Source organism: Ceratina calcarata, unplaced genomic scaffold, assembly GCF_001652005.2.
Source record: "Ceratina calcarata isolate Rehan_Ccalc_2016 unplaced genomic scaffold, ASM165200v1 scaffold354, whole genome shotgun sequence".
NCBI classification, from domain to species: Eukaryota; Metazoa; Arthropoda; class Insecta; order Hymenoptera; family Apidae; genus Ceratina; species Ceratina calcarata.
In genome coordinates, this window is record NW_017158368.1 from 12,876 (window position 1) to 28,776 (window position 15,901).

The following is a 15,901-nucleotide window of genomic DNA, read 5'->3' on the forward strand; positions in this document are numbered from 1 at the left end:
TAACTGGACGCGGGTCCGATGGGAGAATTTACAGGGAAATTCGATTATCTCCGTGAACGGCGGGGGCGTTCGAGCTGCAGGTGCATCGAATCGTTCCGTGCCCGAATTTGAATCTAATCGATGTAGGCGTGAAAGCTGTAACCGTGCCGAGCGACAGTTTCAATGGGGAGCGTGGTACAGCCGACTGGCTCCGCGGACGATATGCATATCGCGTTCCACTCGAACCGTTACCGCCAGATACTAAGTTTTCACGTCGGATACTCTAGCAACTGGTTGAGAACAGATTCGATTTACTTAGGACATTGTAGGAATTATTTTAAATAACTTCAGACAGGCTTAAATACTTCAATAGAAATCCAAAGTCTCGGTTATTATTGACTTCGATTACTTGAAACCATAATTAAAGCCTCGTTTCTATTAATCAAGCAATCATTTATAGTTTCTCATATCTTATATANTATATATATATATACGTATATATATACGTATCTGTGAACCTGGTATCCGTTTTCTGTTTTTGCGCGAAACCGTTTCCACCGGTTGGATCCTTGCGGGGTTTATTTACCCGGAAACCGTTCAAAGCAGAAGAATGCCCGGATAAAGATGAGGAATAAACGGAAATCGGGTGAAGGGATGAGAGGGCCTCGATTTTCATAGATCGAATCGCGCACCATCCAATCTCAAACCTGTGCGAGGATCCCCCGCGTTCCTTCAGATACCAGTTCTTCAAATAGAAACCCTCTTCCCTGTTCATCTTTATCTTGCTCTACCAACGAAAATTAAAAATCAGGCTCAAGCACAACCTGATCCAATAAGAGTGAACAATAAGTTGTTTAACCATTTTGTCAAAAGTTGTGTGGTTTTATGAAGCCAGTGTACCTTCTGATGAACTGACGTGTGGTTTTATCTCATTATTCAATTAGGTTAACGAATAATTTAAAAAACTCCTTAGTTGGTTATCCTGAGGACATGATTGGCTGTTCTGATCATCTCAAAAGGACCTAAATAAGAAAGAATGATTATCTTTCTATGTATAACTATAGAAAAGAAGCTAGAAATTGTTGGATGACGAGGAATTGGGTCATTTTGGTGGCCATGATTCTGCTGTGACTGATCAGTCTTGGGACGAAACGGTATAAGAAAGACTCGAGTGGGGACGAGAATAAATTAGTAGCTACGGTGGAGGGATAAGGACTGGGAAAGAAGAATGGTAGAATCAGACTGAAGTCTGGAGGCTTTAATTGCTTTTTAAAACTTGCAACTTCGACTGTGAAGCCTTCTTCGTCCGCCGCAACCTCGCCCAGTCGCACCCTTTGCATTTCACTTTGGAATGTTCAATATTAGTTTTCCCTATCGGGGTTGCAAACACGTTCGGCAGCAAGGAGGGTGGAGGTGGAGGATTCCTCGAGCTGTTAAGAGGGTGGCGACGCGCAAGAAGACCTCTTCCGGGTGGGGGACAGTCGTCGATAACCAGGCTTCGTTACGCCATCCCCCTACTCTCACAGTTTTTCCACTCGAAGCAATTAACGACGCCTGGAAAAGAAGCTACGCTCCCTTGCCTGCCTGCCTGCTTTTCTATCGGTTTGTCCATCCTCCGGGGCCGCCTCGCTTTTCTTCTTCGCGCAACTCCGAGAGGCACCGTAAAGTGGCCGGACGTCCCCGGAACTTTCCGCTCCGGTTTCCTTTTTCTTGTTTCGAGAACTTCTCAAGATGGATACTTTTATTGGGTTCGACGAAGTTTTGTCTCCAGCGGTGATGACCGAGCCGCGGGAACCGACCACCGTGCGGTGATCCGTGAAACGACCGGTTCACGATATTCATGAAATATGGCCAAGCTGTTTTTCTTCTCCAACGTTTTTCCATCTCGCTAGGTCAGCCTTTTGTTAAAAATATTTTTCTTCAACACTCGTCGCCGTGTTTCAATGATTCATGCAATAATTTGATACACCAGTCGAGTTACACATTTAGTAACTGGCTTTCAATTATTGTTGGCTCTTCATTTAAGTCATTTTGAGATGACGATTTTATATTATAATAATAATAATTAATAGAACACTTGGTGTAATATTCTTGACATGTTGTCTCTGTTTCTAACTCCAATCACATTTCCCAGTCTCGCGGACGCTTTTGTTCTCGTTTCGGGAACGATACGTTTAATCTACATTTTGATCCATATTGTATGAGCATCAGAATATTCCCCATTCAAACGTCAATACGGTGACGTCTCGATAGAACCGCAAACGGTGGATTTATCATCGAGAGCCAACGCTCTCGCCTAAACAGTATCAAACAAAAAGCACACCAGAATATAGGATAGCTTTAGAAAAAGGGAAATGTCCAAAAATATTTAACCTAATTGAAAACTCCGACAAAACCACACGTCAGTTCATCAGAAGGTACATTGACTTCAAGAGATCATGCAATTTTGGGTAAGATCATTAAACAATTTATTGTATCCTCTTTTTGCGTCGTGAGGACATCAGAGCAGACAATTGCGAACTACATTTTATATTCATTACCAATCCAGCATTTGTCAAATTAGCGTTGTGTTAAATTACGTGAAATAGAGTATTGACATTTACTATAATATTTATGGAAAGCAACGACGGGTATTAATTGCGACGAGTGGAACAATAGAATCCTGAGCATTAGCAAGGATACTGGTATTTTTTAACGCTTTCGATTTAATTGCTTAACGGTGTTAAAGGCGATGGGAAAGAGTTCCAATATCTTGGTAACAATGAACGCTGGAGTCACAAAGGGAGCGGAGGCAACGCGGGGGGAAAGGGATTAGTCAGAAGTCCGAATACCATAATGGATCGCGAGAACGAGCCTTTTGTCAAAGCGCGCTCTCTCTCTCCTTGCTCCCGCGTTCCGCGTAAGTCCGTTTGTTTCCCTTCCACCCGACCCTCTAACCCTCCACCCGTTCGTCTCCTTTGCCGGCGAAACCTCTCGCGATTAACCGCTCGTTCGGATGCAAGGAGCCGTGGCCCAATTGCTCGCTAGAAAAAAAGTTCACGGAATCCTGTCTTTGAGATTTCGAGATCCTTCAACATCGACTTCTCGTGTATAATTCTAGGGAGAGACAATTTTCTTTTCTCGAGCTGTACTTCATTCTCCTTTGGCCAATATTTTACCATTTTGTCAAAAGCCTAGTTTTTCTTCTGATACAAAAATTTCGAACTTGTGACCTTTGATCTTATTAACCTTCAACATCGACTTCTCGTGTATAATTCTAGGGAGAGACAATTTTCTTTTCTCGAGCTGTACTTCATTCTCCTTTGGCCAATATTTTACCATTTTGTCAAAAGCCTAGTTTTTCTTGTGATATAGAAATTTCGAACTTGTGACCTTCGATCTTATTACTTCTTCACTTGCACTTGTTTCTTCCTCCACCTGAAGAGGATTCTCATATGTCTCTGGATGGACCTCCTATAGAATTTTCAAGCATTTCCTCGAGAACGAAAGAATGTTTCCTTTCATTTAGGATGATAACCTTGCTCAGTCGTTCTAATGATAAAAATGTATTAAATTATACTTTTATTTTGGAATCTCGTTCTGAAAGAGGCAATGGAGCATCTCCAGCGACGTGTTCAACTCTCTAAATGGGATCTCGTCTCTGGGAATCAACGACTATTGCAGGGATAATCGCGAGCTACGGTCTCTCATAAGATAAACGCTCAGAGAAAAAGGTCGAAGGGGGTGCGCACGTTGAGACAGCGAGAGCTCAGAGAGAGAGAGAGAGAGAGATTTCTGCGTTTCGAGAACAAAGAACAACAAAGTTTCTTAATGAAGAATAACGTTTCCAGCAAAGGAAAGATATTTCCACTTGAACCGGGGATCCTTCCTTTGCTTCCTGTCCACGGGAATTGCTACCCATTTCTCCCCTAATCTCCCGGACGGTTTCTTCCTCCGCGGTATCCGCGCGATGACTATTGACAGTGCTCGTTCCGAACAGTATTATACCCTTCGATCCAATCTCGCGTTTTAATGAAACGCCCCGGGAATTAAATGAATTTTCGACCATAACCGGGCTAAAACCCCACGGCCAGTCTAAGTGCTCCTATATTCCGCTGAACCTTCCCTTTTCTCAGCGGCGATAGCATCGCCGCAGAGCCCGGAATAAGGGAATAGTTCACGAACAATCGAGGGCGTTGAAAAACTGTTTCAAACAACTTCTCGCATCGCCGTTCAAAACTATTCCACCATTTTTACTCTCGTTTCGGAATTCGCAGACTCTTCATTCTCGTTTTATCGTCGTTTTATAAATTCTGTCATTACCGACGCTTTGGGAAATTGGCAGGTTGGCACCTTCGGCGATCGTCGAAGTTGAACACTGTCGACCGTGGTCAGTACTTGGATGGGTGACCTGCGGTCGTGACCTTGCGAGACTTCGTTCGATCGTTTAGGTGTCGTACCCCACTGAACAAGATGAGCGGGCAGGTGCGGGACGTTCAAATTCGGTGTCTAAGCCTACGAAAAATGTGACCTTAGACACACAATGGGAATGGATATTCAAAGACACCAACCATCTCGGGACGGGTTTCCCTAGGTAGAATTTCTCCTACTGGATTTCCCTGCTCCACAGGCAGCACCCTGGCCGAATGCGAGAGGGTGAGAGGAAAAAAGAGTATGGAAATAGTGAGAAAGTGTAGATTAGGGATAAAATGGTGGATAAAAACCCCACAAAAAAGAATCCTGTCATTAGAAAAATTGTATAAATGTAACGAATGTTCTGAATTCTCCTAAGAGGAGCTTGAAAAGGGACAAGGACGGAACGATTTCACTCGCCGGCGACGTTATCGAAGGAACAGCTCGCGTGATTCGCATATCTATTTCCTCCCTATCTCTCTACGCTTGAACCCCGGGATATCGTTCGATCTTTGCCGGAGATCTGGGTCGACTCGCCTGGGCTATCCAATTCGGGTAAACGGCAGCCAATTGTCTCGCGAGCGTAGAGTAGCGTAGGCACAGGAAGTTCTCGATGATCGCCGAGGAGGTGCGATATCGTCCCGGGGCCGGCGATAATCGAGGAAAGTCGACGACGGCAGAAGCGTGAGGAGCCTTCCGAATTTCGAACCGAATGATTACCCCTCCGTTTCTGTCCGTCGTAGGCGAATTTTTTTCCAACCCTCGTTGCCCGCTGTCGTTACCGTTAAGGAAGCGGACCCGCGCTTTTTATATCAGTCGTTATCAAACGATAACCGGATGATTCAGGATGCTCGCTTGAACTGGAATACCAACGAGCTCGAATTTCGGGAAACTGTTCCAAGTTGAATTTGACAGAAAGAAGTTATTTGGGAGATTGGACGTCCCAGTGACCTCTGACCCCGTCGTTGGAACCGCACTCACCGACGGGCGAAATTAATTAATCGAGTTCGACCGGTGGAGGTTTGGGTGCCACGAGATCGACCGCGGGTGGAGCCGATAAATATGTCCCGGTCCGCTGGAATTAAGGACGGGATTCGTTCAGCTATCTCCGTGTAGAGAGAGACGTTATCTTCACGGGGAACGTTGTATTTACCTGGCCGCTGGCGGCGGGCCAAGCGCGAAATAGTGTACGCCGGGTTTTATGCGGTCAGCAAAATTAGTTCCCCGACGGCAGCGGCGGCGGCGTTCGCCTCTATGGCCTTTTCGATTAAATCGCGTATGAAATCTGAATGTACACCGCGGACGAAACGTGAGTCGGAACACCGTCGAATCGTGTTCCCATCGTGTACTCGACGTATTATATTATTACGTCCCTTGACAAGAATCTCGCCCAGCAGAATTGCTGAAGGGTCACCTGGTCGAAAACTAGCTTGCGAGATACGAGACGACTTAAATGGTATGAAATAAATTATTAGGGGTGAATAGCAGTAATGGCATTATCAGCTTCATGGAATCCTTTTGATAAGCAATCTTTGTCCTTTCTTAGTACCTCTTCACTGTTTGGGAATATTCATCAGATTCAGCGAATGTTAAATAAATAATATGTAGATTGCTGGAATATTTTTTATTCAAAATTGCTGGAATATGGTTTGCTTAAAAATTGCTGGAACGTAGCTGAGTCGATAAATGTCTATAGAGGTGCGATTGTTAAGGGTTAAAAACTAATCAACTGTGTTTCTAACCGGGGACGGGCTGCGGGGGTGGGACCGGTGGATCCGGGCGACAAATCTCATCGGTGTAATTAGTTTAGAAGGCAGCTGATAACGGTCTCCCCCGGCCCGAATGAAACATTAACGAGACTGCATCTGGCCAATGCTCCAATCAACCGTGATTGTTCGAAATTGTGAGTGGTCGCGGGCCGGCACGTTCGGCACATAACACCGATCGATATACGTGTTTCGAGGTCGACCGCCACCGGTGTCGATAGGAATACCATTGCCGGTATTGTGTGCACACCGGCCACGCGCCCGTGGTACACCCCCCTTCATAAGTCTCCCGACAATTATTTCGAATTTTATAATAAATCGATAAAATTATTCCAACAAATTCGATCTAAATTTAATTGATTATTAACAATTATAACAATTTCTTCTGTTCTTGGCAATTGACAATTCTTGAATTCAACGAATATATTTCATTGAACCGGTAAGACTTGTGAGGTGGATTGTACGTGTCCCGGGGTGGTCGCACCCCTTCCTTGGCGGAGGGTGTATCGGATGCGGTAGCGGGTGCACGACACAGGGGCAGAGATTATCGGCGGCGCACGACGAGATTGATCCCCGAGGCATGTCTGCGCGCAAAACTTTCGGTGCCAGATGAAAATGCTCCCGGATTGATTGCTCGCTCCTCGTTCACGTGGGAAATATCCCGTGCCGCGTCACGTGAATAAAGCGGACACGCTCTCCTCGACCCCGTATTTATTAAACGTCGTTCTAAACCCTGGGGTTAAGTAATCCCGTCCCGCGGAATTTGCCCGGTTACAAATTTTCGTTGCTCGCCATCCCAGAACGGTTTCTACTAATTACCATTTGCCCGACATGTTGCTTTCTTGATTTACATCGATTATGCTAATCGATTCGTTGCTTGTCAGAGTTCCAGGTTGGTCAAGTCTAATCCTGACAAATCTGGAGGTATATAAATAAATATATATGTACATATAGAATCAATATACATATCAATTTGAGCTCACGCAGCGCTGTCTTTGATACGACACGGTGTAACGTTCCCTTTACCCCCGTTTGTGCTCTGAACTGCAATATGCGATTTGGCCAGAGGCGGGTTATATCGCGAAATAAAAAGGGTTAAATTAAAAATTCTCGGTCGAGTGGCTCACCGTGGAGTCTGAGGATATTCCTGCGGAATTTGAACGCTAGGGAGTTTCCACCCTCTCCTTCTGCTTTGTGTCCTTAACCACCCGGCAACCTGCCCCCTCCGCCTCCTGGTCCTCCTAGCGAGTAACCCGAAGGCTTCGAATTTTATAGCAAGCCGGGTATAAAAGACGGGAGCCTTTGTGCCACCGTAAGCCGTCCTTATCGATATTTTTCGATAACAAAACTGAAGGGGCGGCCGTGCCGCCGTCGCTCTGACCCGGACCGAAACTTTTCTAAATCGTATACCACCCTTTTGTGTTCCAGAACGACACGATGCAAGTGGTCTGGCAATATCACGTGGAGGAGCCGGTGTCCGCGGCTGGGATACTACCGGACCACGACGCCGTTAGGGGGTCCAGGCCGCTTTATCTCGTGCAGAGGGACGCTCAGCCCAGGCCGAATCCACGCAGCCAGCAAGCAGAACCCCCGTTGCAGACCTGGGACGTGTTGAACCAGGTATCGGTCATTTATCAATGCCCCCGAGGCTCCATCGATCCGTCACGTTTTCATTTTCAGCTACCTTTGTACCGGATTTGAACAAGAATATGAAACCATAGAATATTACTGTCTGGTTGATGTAAATAATGGCACAGTCCTAGCAAACTAAGGAATATTTTTTTTATACAGTGTCGTTAATAGTTGCTGATAAAAGGCAGTGATTGAACGTCGAAAAATTAACGAATAAATTATGCTATGCTTTTTGATGTGCATAGTTTAAAATGGATACTGGAAGTCAAAGTTCAGGCTAATTAACTATAGTGGTTATTGATTAGATCAGAATATAAATTGTTACGAATTGTTACAATGATTGTCACAATTGCTACAATGATTGTCACAATTGCTACAATGATTGTCACAATTGCTACAATGATTGTCACAATTGCTACAATGATTGTCACAATTGCTACAATGATTGTCACAATTGCTACAATGATTGTCACAATTGCTACAATGATTGTCACAATTGCTACAATGATTGTCACAATTGCTACAATGATTGTCACAATTGCTACAATGATTGTCACAATTGCTACAATGATTGTCACAATTGCTACAATGATTGTCACAATTGCTACAATGATTGTCACAATTGCTACAATGATTGTCACAATTGCTACAATGATTGTCACAATTGCTACAATGATTGTCACAATTGCTACAATGATTGTCACAATTGCTACAATGATTGTCACAATTGCTACAATGATTGTCACAATTGCTACAATGATTGTCACAATTGCTACAATGATTGTCACAATTGCTACAATGATTGTCACAATTGCTACAATGATTGTCACAATTGCTACAATGATTGTCACAATTGCTACAATGATTGTCACAATTGCTACAATGATTGTCACAATTGCTACAATGATTGTCACAATTGCTACAATGATTGTCACAATTGCTACAATGATTGTCACAATTGCTACAATGATTGTCACAATTGCTACAATGATTGTCACAATTGCTACAATGATTGTCACAATTGCTACAATGATTGTCACAAATGTTACAATGATCACCCATCTCTTTTCTTCTTGTCTTACTTTGAGTCTCTATTTCAACGCCTAATTAATTATAAAATCTGCATAATTTACATGTTCTACAGACTTGCTTTTATAATTGCCTAAAATTTAATAAACCCGTGTAACAAGAAATTGAATTTTACAACAATCGACCGTGAGGACGAAGGCAGCGCAGAGTTGCACGTGAAGAATGTGCCTCCGAAGCATAATAACTCGCCTATCCGTGCGACGTGACACCGTAGAACTTTCGACGTTCAATTACAATTAAATTTTGATAACGTCGGTACGCGACTAATAACTCGAAAGACATTATCGAAGTTCGACGGCGTCGCGTCGGCTCCAATCGGAACCGCCGTGATTCATTCCGCGCGGCTACCAAAGTAAACCCCGGTTAGGCGAAAGTGTCCATAGTTTCAACGTCGATCGCGATACTACTTTCTCCTCCCTATAATTAAAACGCGTAATCGTCTTTCCCGGGGAACTTGGCCAACCGATGAATATTAAAGCTCTCGTCACGGTTTACAACTAGCCTAATTGGATCGGCGGCGTTCGCGTGGGTGACGCCGTTCGGGCACGCGGGACTCTCGCCCCTCCCGCCCGATCCCCCTGCTGTTAATTCCGCAGGTAACACCCAAAATCCGGCGTATACCTATCAATTACATTATTACCACCTACGCTGGCCACACTCTATCATTATATGCACATAAGACGCGTTCCGTTCGCACCGTGTCCTACCCCTCACCTCCCACCTCGTCCGCGTATAATCATGTTATGGTGTATCCGCCACGCAATGGATCGCGTTACACCATCATTTCACGCCCACGCGATTCACCGCGCCGGTTTCGCACATCATCGGCCCGTCCTCGACGTTTGCATACGCGAGCTTCAACATCCAATGAAGCTATGCTCAAACCCAACAGAATGGTTTTTCTTGTTTTGTATGAATTTAGCTATACTTACTCCAATAGGCTGTCCCGTGTATCAATTTTCTTCATAATCTAAGTAGTATGAAAAATTAATTGCATTTCTGAATAATGAAGAGTCGATTTTAAGACTGAAGGCACTGTACTCGTGTTTCTGAGGATCTAGGACTGGACACAGTTCAGTTTTTTATTGTTCTGCGCATCTCAATGCTTCATCGTGTCCACTGAACCTTGTGGAGGGTGTTCCTAACTCGTTCCTAATTTCGTTCTTCGATGGTTCATCCACAATCTGTTGGGCGCCGTTATCTATGGATTCGTTTTCTTCTGTGTATCGTGTTTCGTCGATCGGACTGAGTCACGCTCTTGTTTCGCGGTAGTTTCGTGCGACCCGGCCCGAAAACGAGAGTGAGAGAGCGTGGGCGAGCGAGCGCCGGTCCGTTCGGCGTTCGGTCGCGCGTGAGATGAATGCTCGAACGCGTTTAACGTTCGCCGCGGTACGAATGGATTTTTATCGGATCCAAGCCGCGGTGCATTGTTCCCCGAATTTATGACGGCATAAATCTTAACCGGGTCACATCCGGCAAAAACTATTCGTTCATTAGCGTCGCCGGGTCGTAGATTACGGCTCGACGCTATCGCCCCATCGGACAATGCTAATTCCACTGCCGGGATGCTGCTGCTTGCCTATAGTTTATACCTACGTTTCCCACATCCTCCCCTCTCCCCCGTCGTAACTTTTAGAATAAATACCGGAAGTCCGTCAAAAAAGTTCGGGCTAATAAACTATAGTGCTTGTAATCCAGTAAATTATGCGAATCAATTGTCGTCGAGATTTCGTTACGAAATTGTTACAATGATTGTTACAATGATTGTTACAATTGTTACAATGACTTGTCACAATTATCACAATGATTTGTCACAATTGTCACAATGATCGTCACAATCGTCGCAATGTTTGTTACAATTATTACAGTGATCGTCACAATTGTCACAATGATTCGTTAAAATTGTTACAATGATTGTCACAATTGTCACAATGATTCGTTAAAATTGTTACAATGATTGTTACAATCGTCACAGCGAATGTCACAATTGTGACAATTGTTACATTGTTCATCTCGTTTCTTGTTCTGCTTTGAATCTCTGTTTCGTCTCAGCTTCTTCAGTAGCTCCTGTGTCTTTTCACTTTTCAACGGGTGCCTTTGACGTTCGAATTCTTCTTTTACCAGTCGTATCCGATTTCGTAGGGGCTCGCGACGCGGTATTAGTTATTTATGAAGAGCGACTGGGCGTAGGAAAAAGTTGGCGCCGCGAGGGAACGGAATAGGGCGAAATATGAACAGCAGCATAGAACATGTTTTTACGTTCTTCGAGCCTCTCGTCGTCCGCGTCGTACGATACTGCATACTCTGACGATAATTATCATCATTCCAAGAAAAGCGCGTTGCAAAGAAAACGTGCCGTGAATCGTACCTCTTCTTACAGTTTAATGCTACATTTTAATCGCGTCCCTTTTATAAATCTACAATCTTCAATTTTATCTCAACTCCAAAGTCCAAAAGGTTGCAATGAGGATTTTTTTGTGTAATTATATCATAAGTTATGGTTAATAACTTTTGCTTGAAAATGTCCTGACCCCGTCTCAAGTCCCAAAGGTTAGACAACCTGACGCTTTGAGTTGTGAAAGGTCAGGCTTCCACGTGGTTCGAGAATTTAATCTCGGACAGGAATATTTGATGGAAGGTCGAGGGCGAAGGGTTGTGCGGATGAAAAAGTCGCGGATCGAAGCCACATTTATTCCGGGAATGACGCAGGGAAGGGAAGTCTGTTGCGAGGGGTCTCGAGTTGCAGCCGCGGGGTGTGCAGATCCCCAGAGAAAATTGCGATTCTTTTTTCGCGCGGCCCGGACCCGATCGCCCTAAGCTCAGCCAGCGTGGATTCTCCCACGCGCTCCTGCGAAATTATCGATGTCAAGATTACCGGGAACAGGACCATTGCGTTTATTGTTTTGCGGTCGAATATACCGGACCGCCCCGGGCTCGCCGTTCACGATTCTTCCCCTTCAGCGGCCATAAAACTGAGAAATGTCTATCTAGAAAAATGGCATCGCTACCTTCTGGCGGATTCACATAAAATAAGATGATCGTTCTTTTTTATACACAGGATGAGTCAATAAGAAATTGTCGTCAATTTTATTAAAAATGATCCAAGTCCAACTCATTGACTCCATTTGATAATCTCAGACCTAGATGAGTCCAAACCCAATCTCAACTCCATTTGGCAACCTCATCAGAATGCCTATAATTGTAGATTCTAATTCTTTAAAATAGAAGACGAAGGCTTCATCATTCGTTCAATAAATCCTGACAGCGTTCATTTGAATATGCGCATAAAATAAGTAATATTCCTTACTTAAGCTCAGACGATAGAACAGTTCGAGTGTTAGACGCGTGGTGGATAGAGAGAAAAAAAGTTGCGATCAGACAGAGATGTATTATTTGAGGAATCCCCTTGAATACTGAAACGTTACTTTATTCAAAAGTGGATATCTATCTTTCGCAGTGAAGATATCAAGGTATCAGAGATAGACGATATCGGGTTTGGAAGTTGGCTTCGACGCAGAAGTGCCGGTTCTATAAAAATCAACCCAGTTTCCATTCCTATCTATAGATTCTACGTATTGCTTAGAAGAATTATTGTTATGCATAATACATTCCATTTCTAGACAGGACGTTCCACGAACAGTGGTCATCTCAGACTCTCCTATAACCACACCATTCCAAGTTTCTTTAATTAAACTATCATGGCTGAAGGAGATGATTGTTAGATTATTCTCTGTTTGGCAAACATGAATTTAATCCTGCAAGTAAAAATGGCTTCCTCTATAAATAACGCAGCTGTCCTAATGCGACCTAACCTAACCTAATCTAACCTAGTACTTAGACCCTAGAATACACATATTGTAGATTCTAGTTCGTAGATTTAATATTTTGGCCTGGGGTTCGACGAGGATTATTATTATTATCGTGAATAATGAAGTGGAAAGACAGACTCTTTCGACGTTTCGTACAAAACAACGTGAATGGAGCCGCGAACAGGAGGCGATGGCAGCCGTTGTACAAATATATACATGGAAGTTATCAGCCAGCTTACGCTCCAGTGTCTTTTCACGTGCGATCGGGAAAACTCGATGCACCCATGGCCGTCGGAGAATTTTCAGTCGCACCGTCGTATCACCAGACTGGCCGATAAATTGCCGTTTCAATTTTTATCCAACGATTGAATCCGGACGACTGCTACGGGAAACAATGGGCGACGGCATTACCGGGGAACGGCGGGGATCAAATAATAAATTGGAATTACGCGGAGTCGGCCGAACGCTAATTTCATCTGCCCTGTTTACAATTCATATCGAATCTGGCACGCCTCGCTCGTCGTGTAACAAATTATCAACTGAAATTCAATCATTCAGTCATTTCTGTTCCCAAGCAGGCTCGCACCGTTTCCTAGTTTTTTTTTTATTTTGCTTAATAAGAATATTTAGGCTGGAATTTATCTCAGTTCTCAATTCTCAAACTGAGAATAAATTAGATTAGTTGCCAATCCTTTAGTCTTATCTCCATACCTGATGAACCATAAAATCATAAAACCAACTAAATTCTGATTAGACTCTTTTTCCCTACATTTTCCTTTGGTTCAAACAATTTTTGCTATTTCCTGTCGTAATTACAATTCCTTAACATCTGGCAAAGTTAATTCCGACTGCTGATCATTCCAGCACGCATTGTGGAAGTTGGCGATCATAAAGCATCACAGTTTTAATTATCCCAACGTAGAGAGACAAAGAGAGAAAGAGAGAGAGAGAGAGGGAGAGAGGGACAGAGAGTATCTTGTTCGTTAAGGACAACCGGATGGCTGAGACATTAAAGTTGCCGGCGCGCTTATCTCGCTACCGGCACCGTCTCTCCTCTCCTCTCCTCTCCCCCAAAACCTCTTCCCTCCCCTCTCTTACATCTTTCTTATACGAATGCTACTTGTTCGCCGGTAACTACGCACGGGCGAAACTTTCGAATAACTTTTGTATCGCGTCGCGCGATGAATATGAATGTCTGCGGGCACAAAGCGAGAGGTGGGGCTTGTTAGGAACGGGTTCGCATTCAACGGTGGCTTCGTCGACCAGACAGCAGCGATACCCTTTTTTCAGGCACGTTCGAAAAGGGAAGGAAACTTCACTGTCGCTGAGGATAGACGTCGAAACGCCTGCGGCCCTTGCGTAGCTTTCGCACCCTAGCTCCTCTCAATTTAGACGCACCACCTTCTTCCACCCTCGGGTCCCCTCGTTTTTTCTCCATTTGCATGCCATTATCTACGTTCCGTTTATTATTGCGGATTTTCGGCGGAATTGCGGCGACCGGGAACAATCGTCTCCTGGGGTAAATACGGATTTCACGCAGACTCGGTTCGTCAATAGATAGTCTTCATGAGAGTACGTCATTTAAATGTCCAAAAAAGGAAAAGAGTGACAGATTTTAAAGATTCATATTGCAATCTTTTTGACATTGGAGTTGAGGTCAAATTAAGACCTTCAGAGACACATGTCGCCATTTTTACTTGACAATCCTTAACCAGATTACCAATCTTAGAGTCCATCATCAATAAATTTAACATACCTGTTGATGGGTGTCACATGGAAAGAGGACTGAATTATTTGCAATACATGAAGGAAAAATTAATGTACCTGTCCTGTAAATATCAGTTGGTCGTGGACAGTTTTCCTAAATTAATTTCGTGATAACCGAGGACAGTTGACAGTCCGACGGTAAACGTGTACTCCACTAAATAGCCCGTTAACGGATGTAGATAGATCCATATCGTCTCGGGGAAGTTTCGACGGATGAGTTTCCATTCGTGTTGTTCGACGACTGGACTCCGCACACAGTTAGTATCCCAGAAGTTTCGAGAGTGTATACAGCATGATTCAGAACATCAAAGTTCATTCAATTTCAATCCACCACCCGTTACCCCGACCTTTCCTCCCTAATCCCCCCCAACTCCCTCCTCTCCGCTTATCACTTCACAAAATCAAGATAGCTTTGTATGTATAAATAGTTGTTAACGTGTTCTATATATTTATACATACAGTTCTAATGGAATCCTCAGAAATGGAGTCCATTTCTAATATTTCCTGACAATTTTACTATATGCTGATAATTATTAGGCTGCAGGTTTTATCTAATTACTTATTGAAGAGTATGAAAAATGTTACTATTATAATTATTATTATAAATTAAATAACAAATATTTGACCTTCCACTAAAACTGGAATTTCATTAAATTATTAATTATGCTATATTATTTTATTAGATCAAATAATTAATATTGATATAATGTGAGGACTTTGAGTCCTGAATATCTCGGTATAGTTAACTGAAGAAGTTATGTTTAACCATGGGTCTTTGGATTACTTTGCAGGTTCGGTTAACCAAGGGACAAGACACGTTCTGGTGCCACGTTCTAAAGATGCCAAACATTGATCACAAACACCACGTCGTGAAGGTGAGCTAGCTTGCATGTACCAAGAGTAACCTACTTACTTCGTACCTTACGCATCTAAACTTGATTAAGCCCTCTAGGAATAGATTCCCAAGACGCAGGCATCTCAGTTTCCACAGAACTCATGTTTCACGAGTGTCACATTTACATCTGCTCCTTGACTAAAAATTTATATATAAGAACATAATTATATAATTATAAAAAATTGTTTTTTTATCACGTGCCACTGAGTCTACAATTTTTTAATGAATCAGAATGTAATTATAATATAATATAAATCCGATTACCTTGCATTTTCTTAACGAACGAGGACAGGCTGTTCTATTCGAAAATCTATCGTTCATTGGGATAAGCCTCGTCAATAGGCGAACACGTGGTTGAAATTCTTCGCACCTCTCGTCGATCGCAGCTTCAAAGACGGTCGTCGGCGCGTTAAAAGGATCTCTGATTTATCAAAAGACAGCCAGCTTTAGCGCATGCCATGAATTAACGATTCTTACCAGTCACCCTGTACACTCCACTTCACAAGTCCAATTCACTATACCTAATATCATTAAAATCTCATTTTAAATCATTTAATAATAATTATATAAAA

At 43.4% G+C, this 15,901-nt stretch overlaps 1 protein-coding gene across 1 annotated transcript in view; it reads left to right on the forward strand.

The window, feature by feature from the left end:
- Nucleotides 1–7,565: 7,565 nt before the first annotated feature.
- LOC108625452 (MOXD1 homolog 2-like) overlaps nucleotides 7,566–15,901 on the forward strand; it is a gene marked incomplete at its 5' end in the record, with an annotated part of 12,653 nt that continues 4,317 nt past the window's right edge. The window contains 2 exons of the mRNA XM_026813980.1: nucleotides 7,566–7,757; nucleotides 15,226–15,309. Of these exons, the coding sequence (XP_026669781.1) occupies nucleotides 7,566–7,757; nucleotides 15,226–15,309 (276 nt within the window). The remainder of the gene's footprint in view (nucleotides 7,758–15,225; nucleotides 15,310–15,901) is intronic.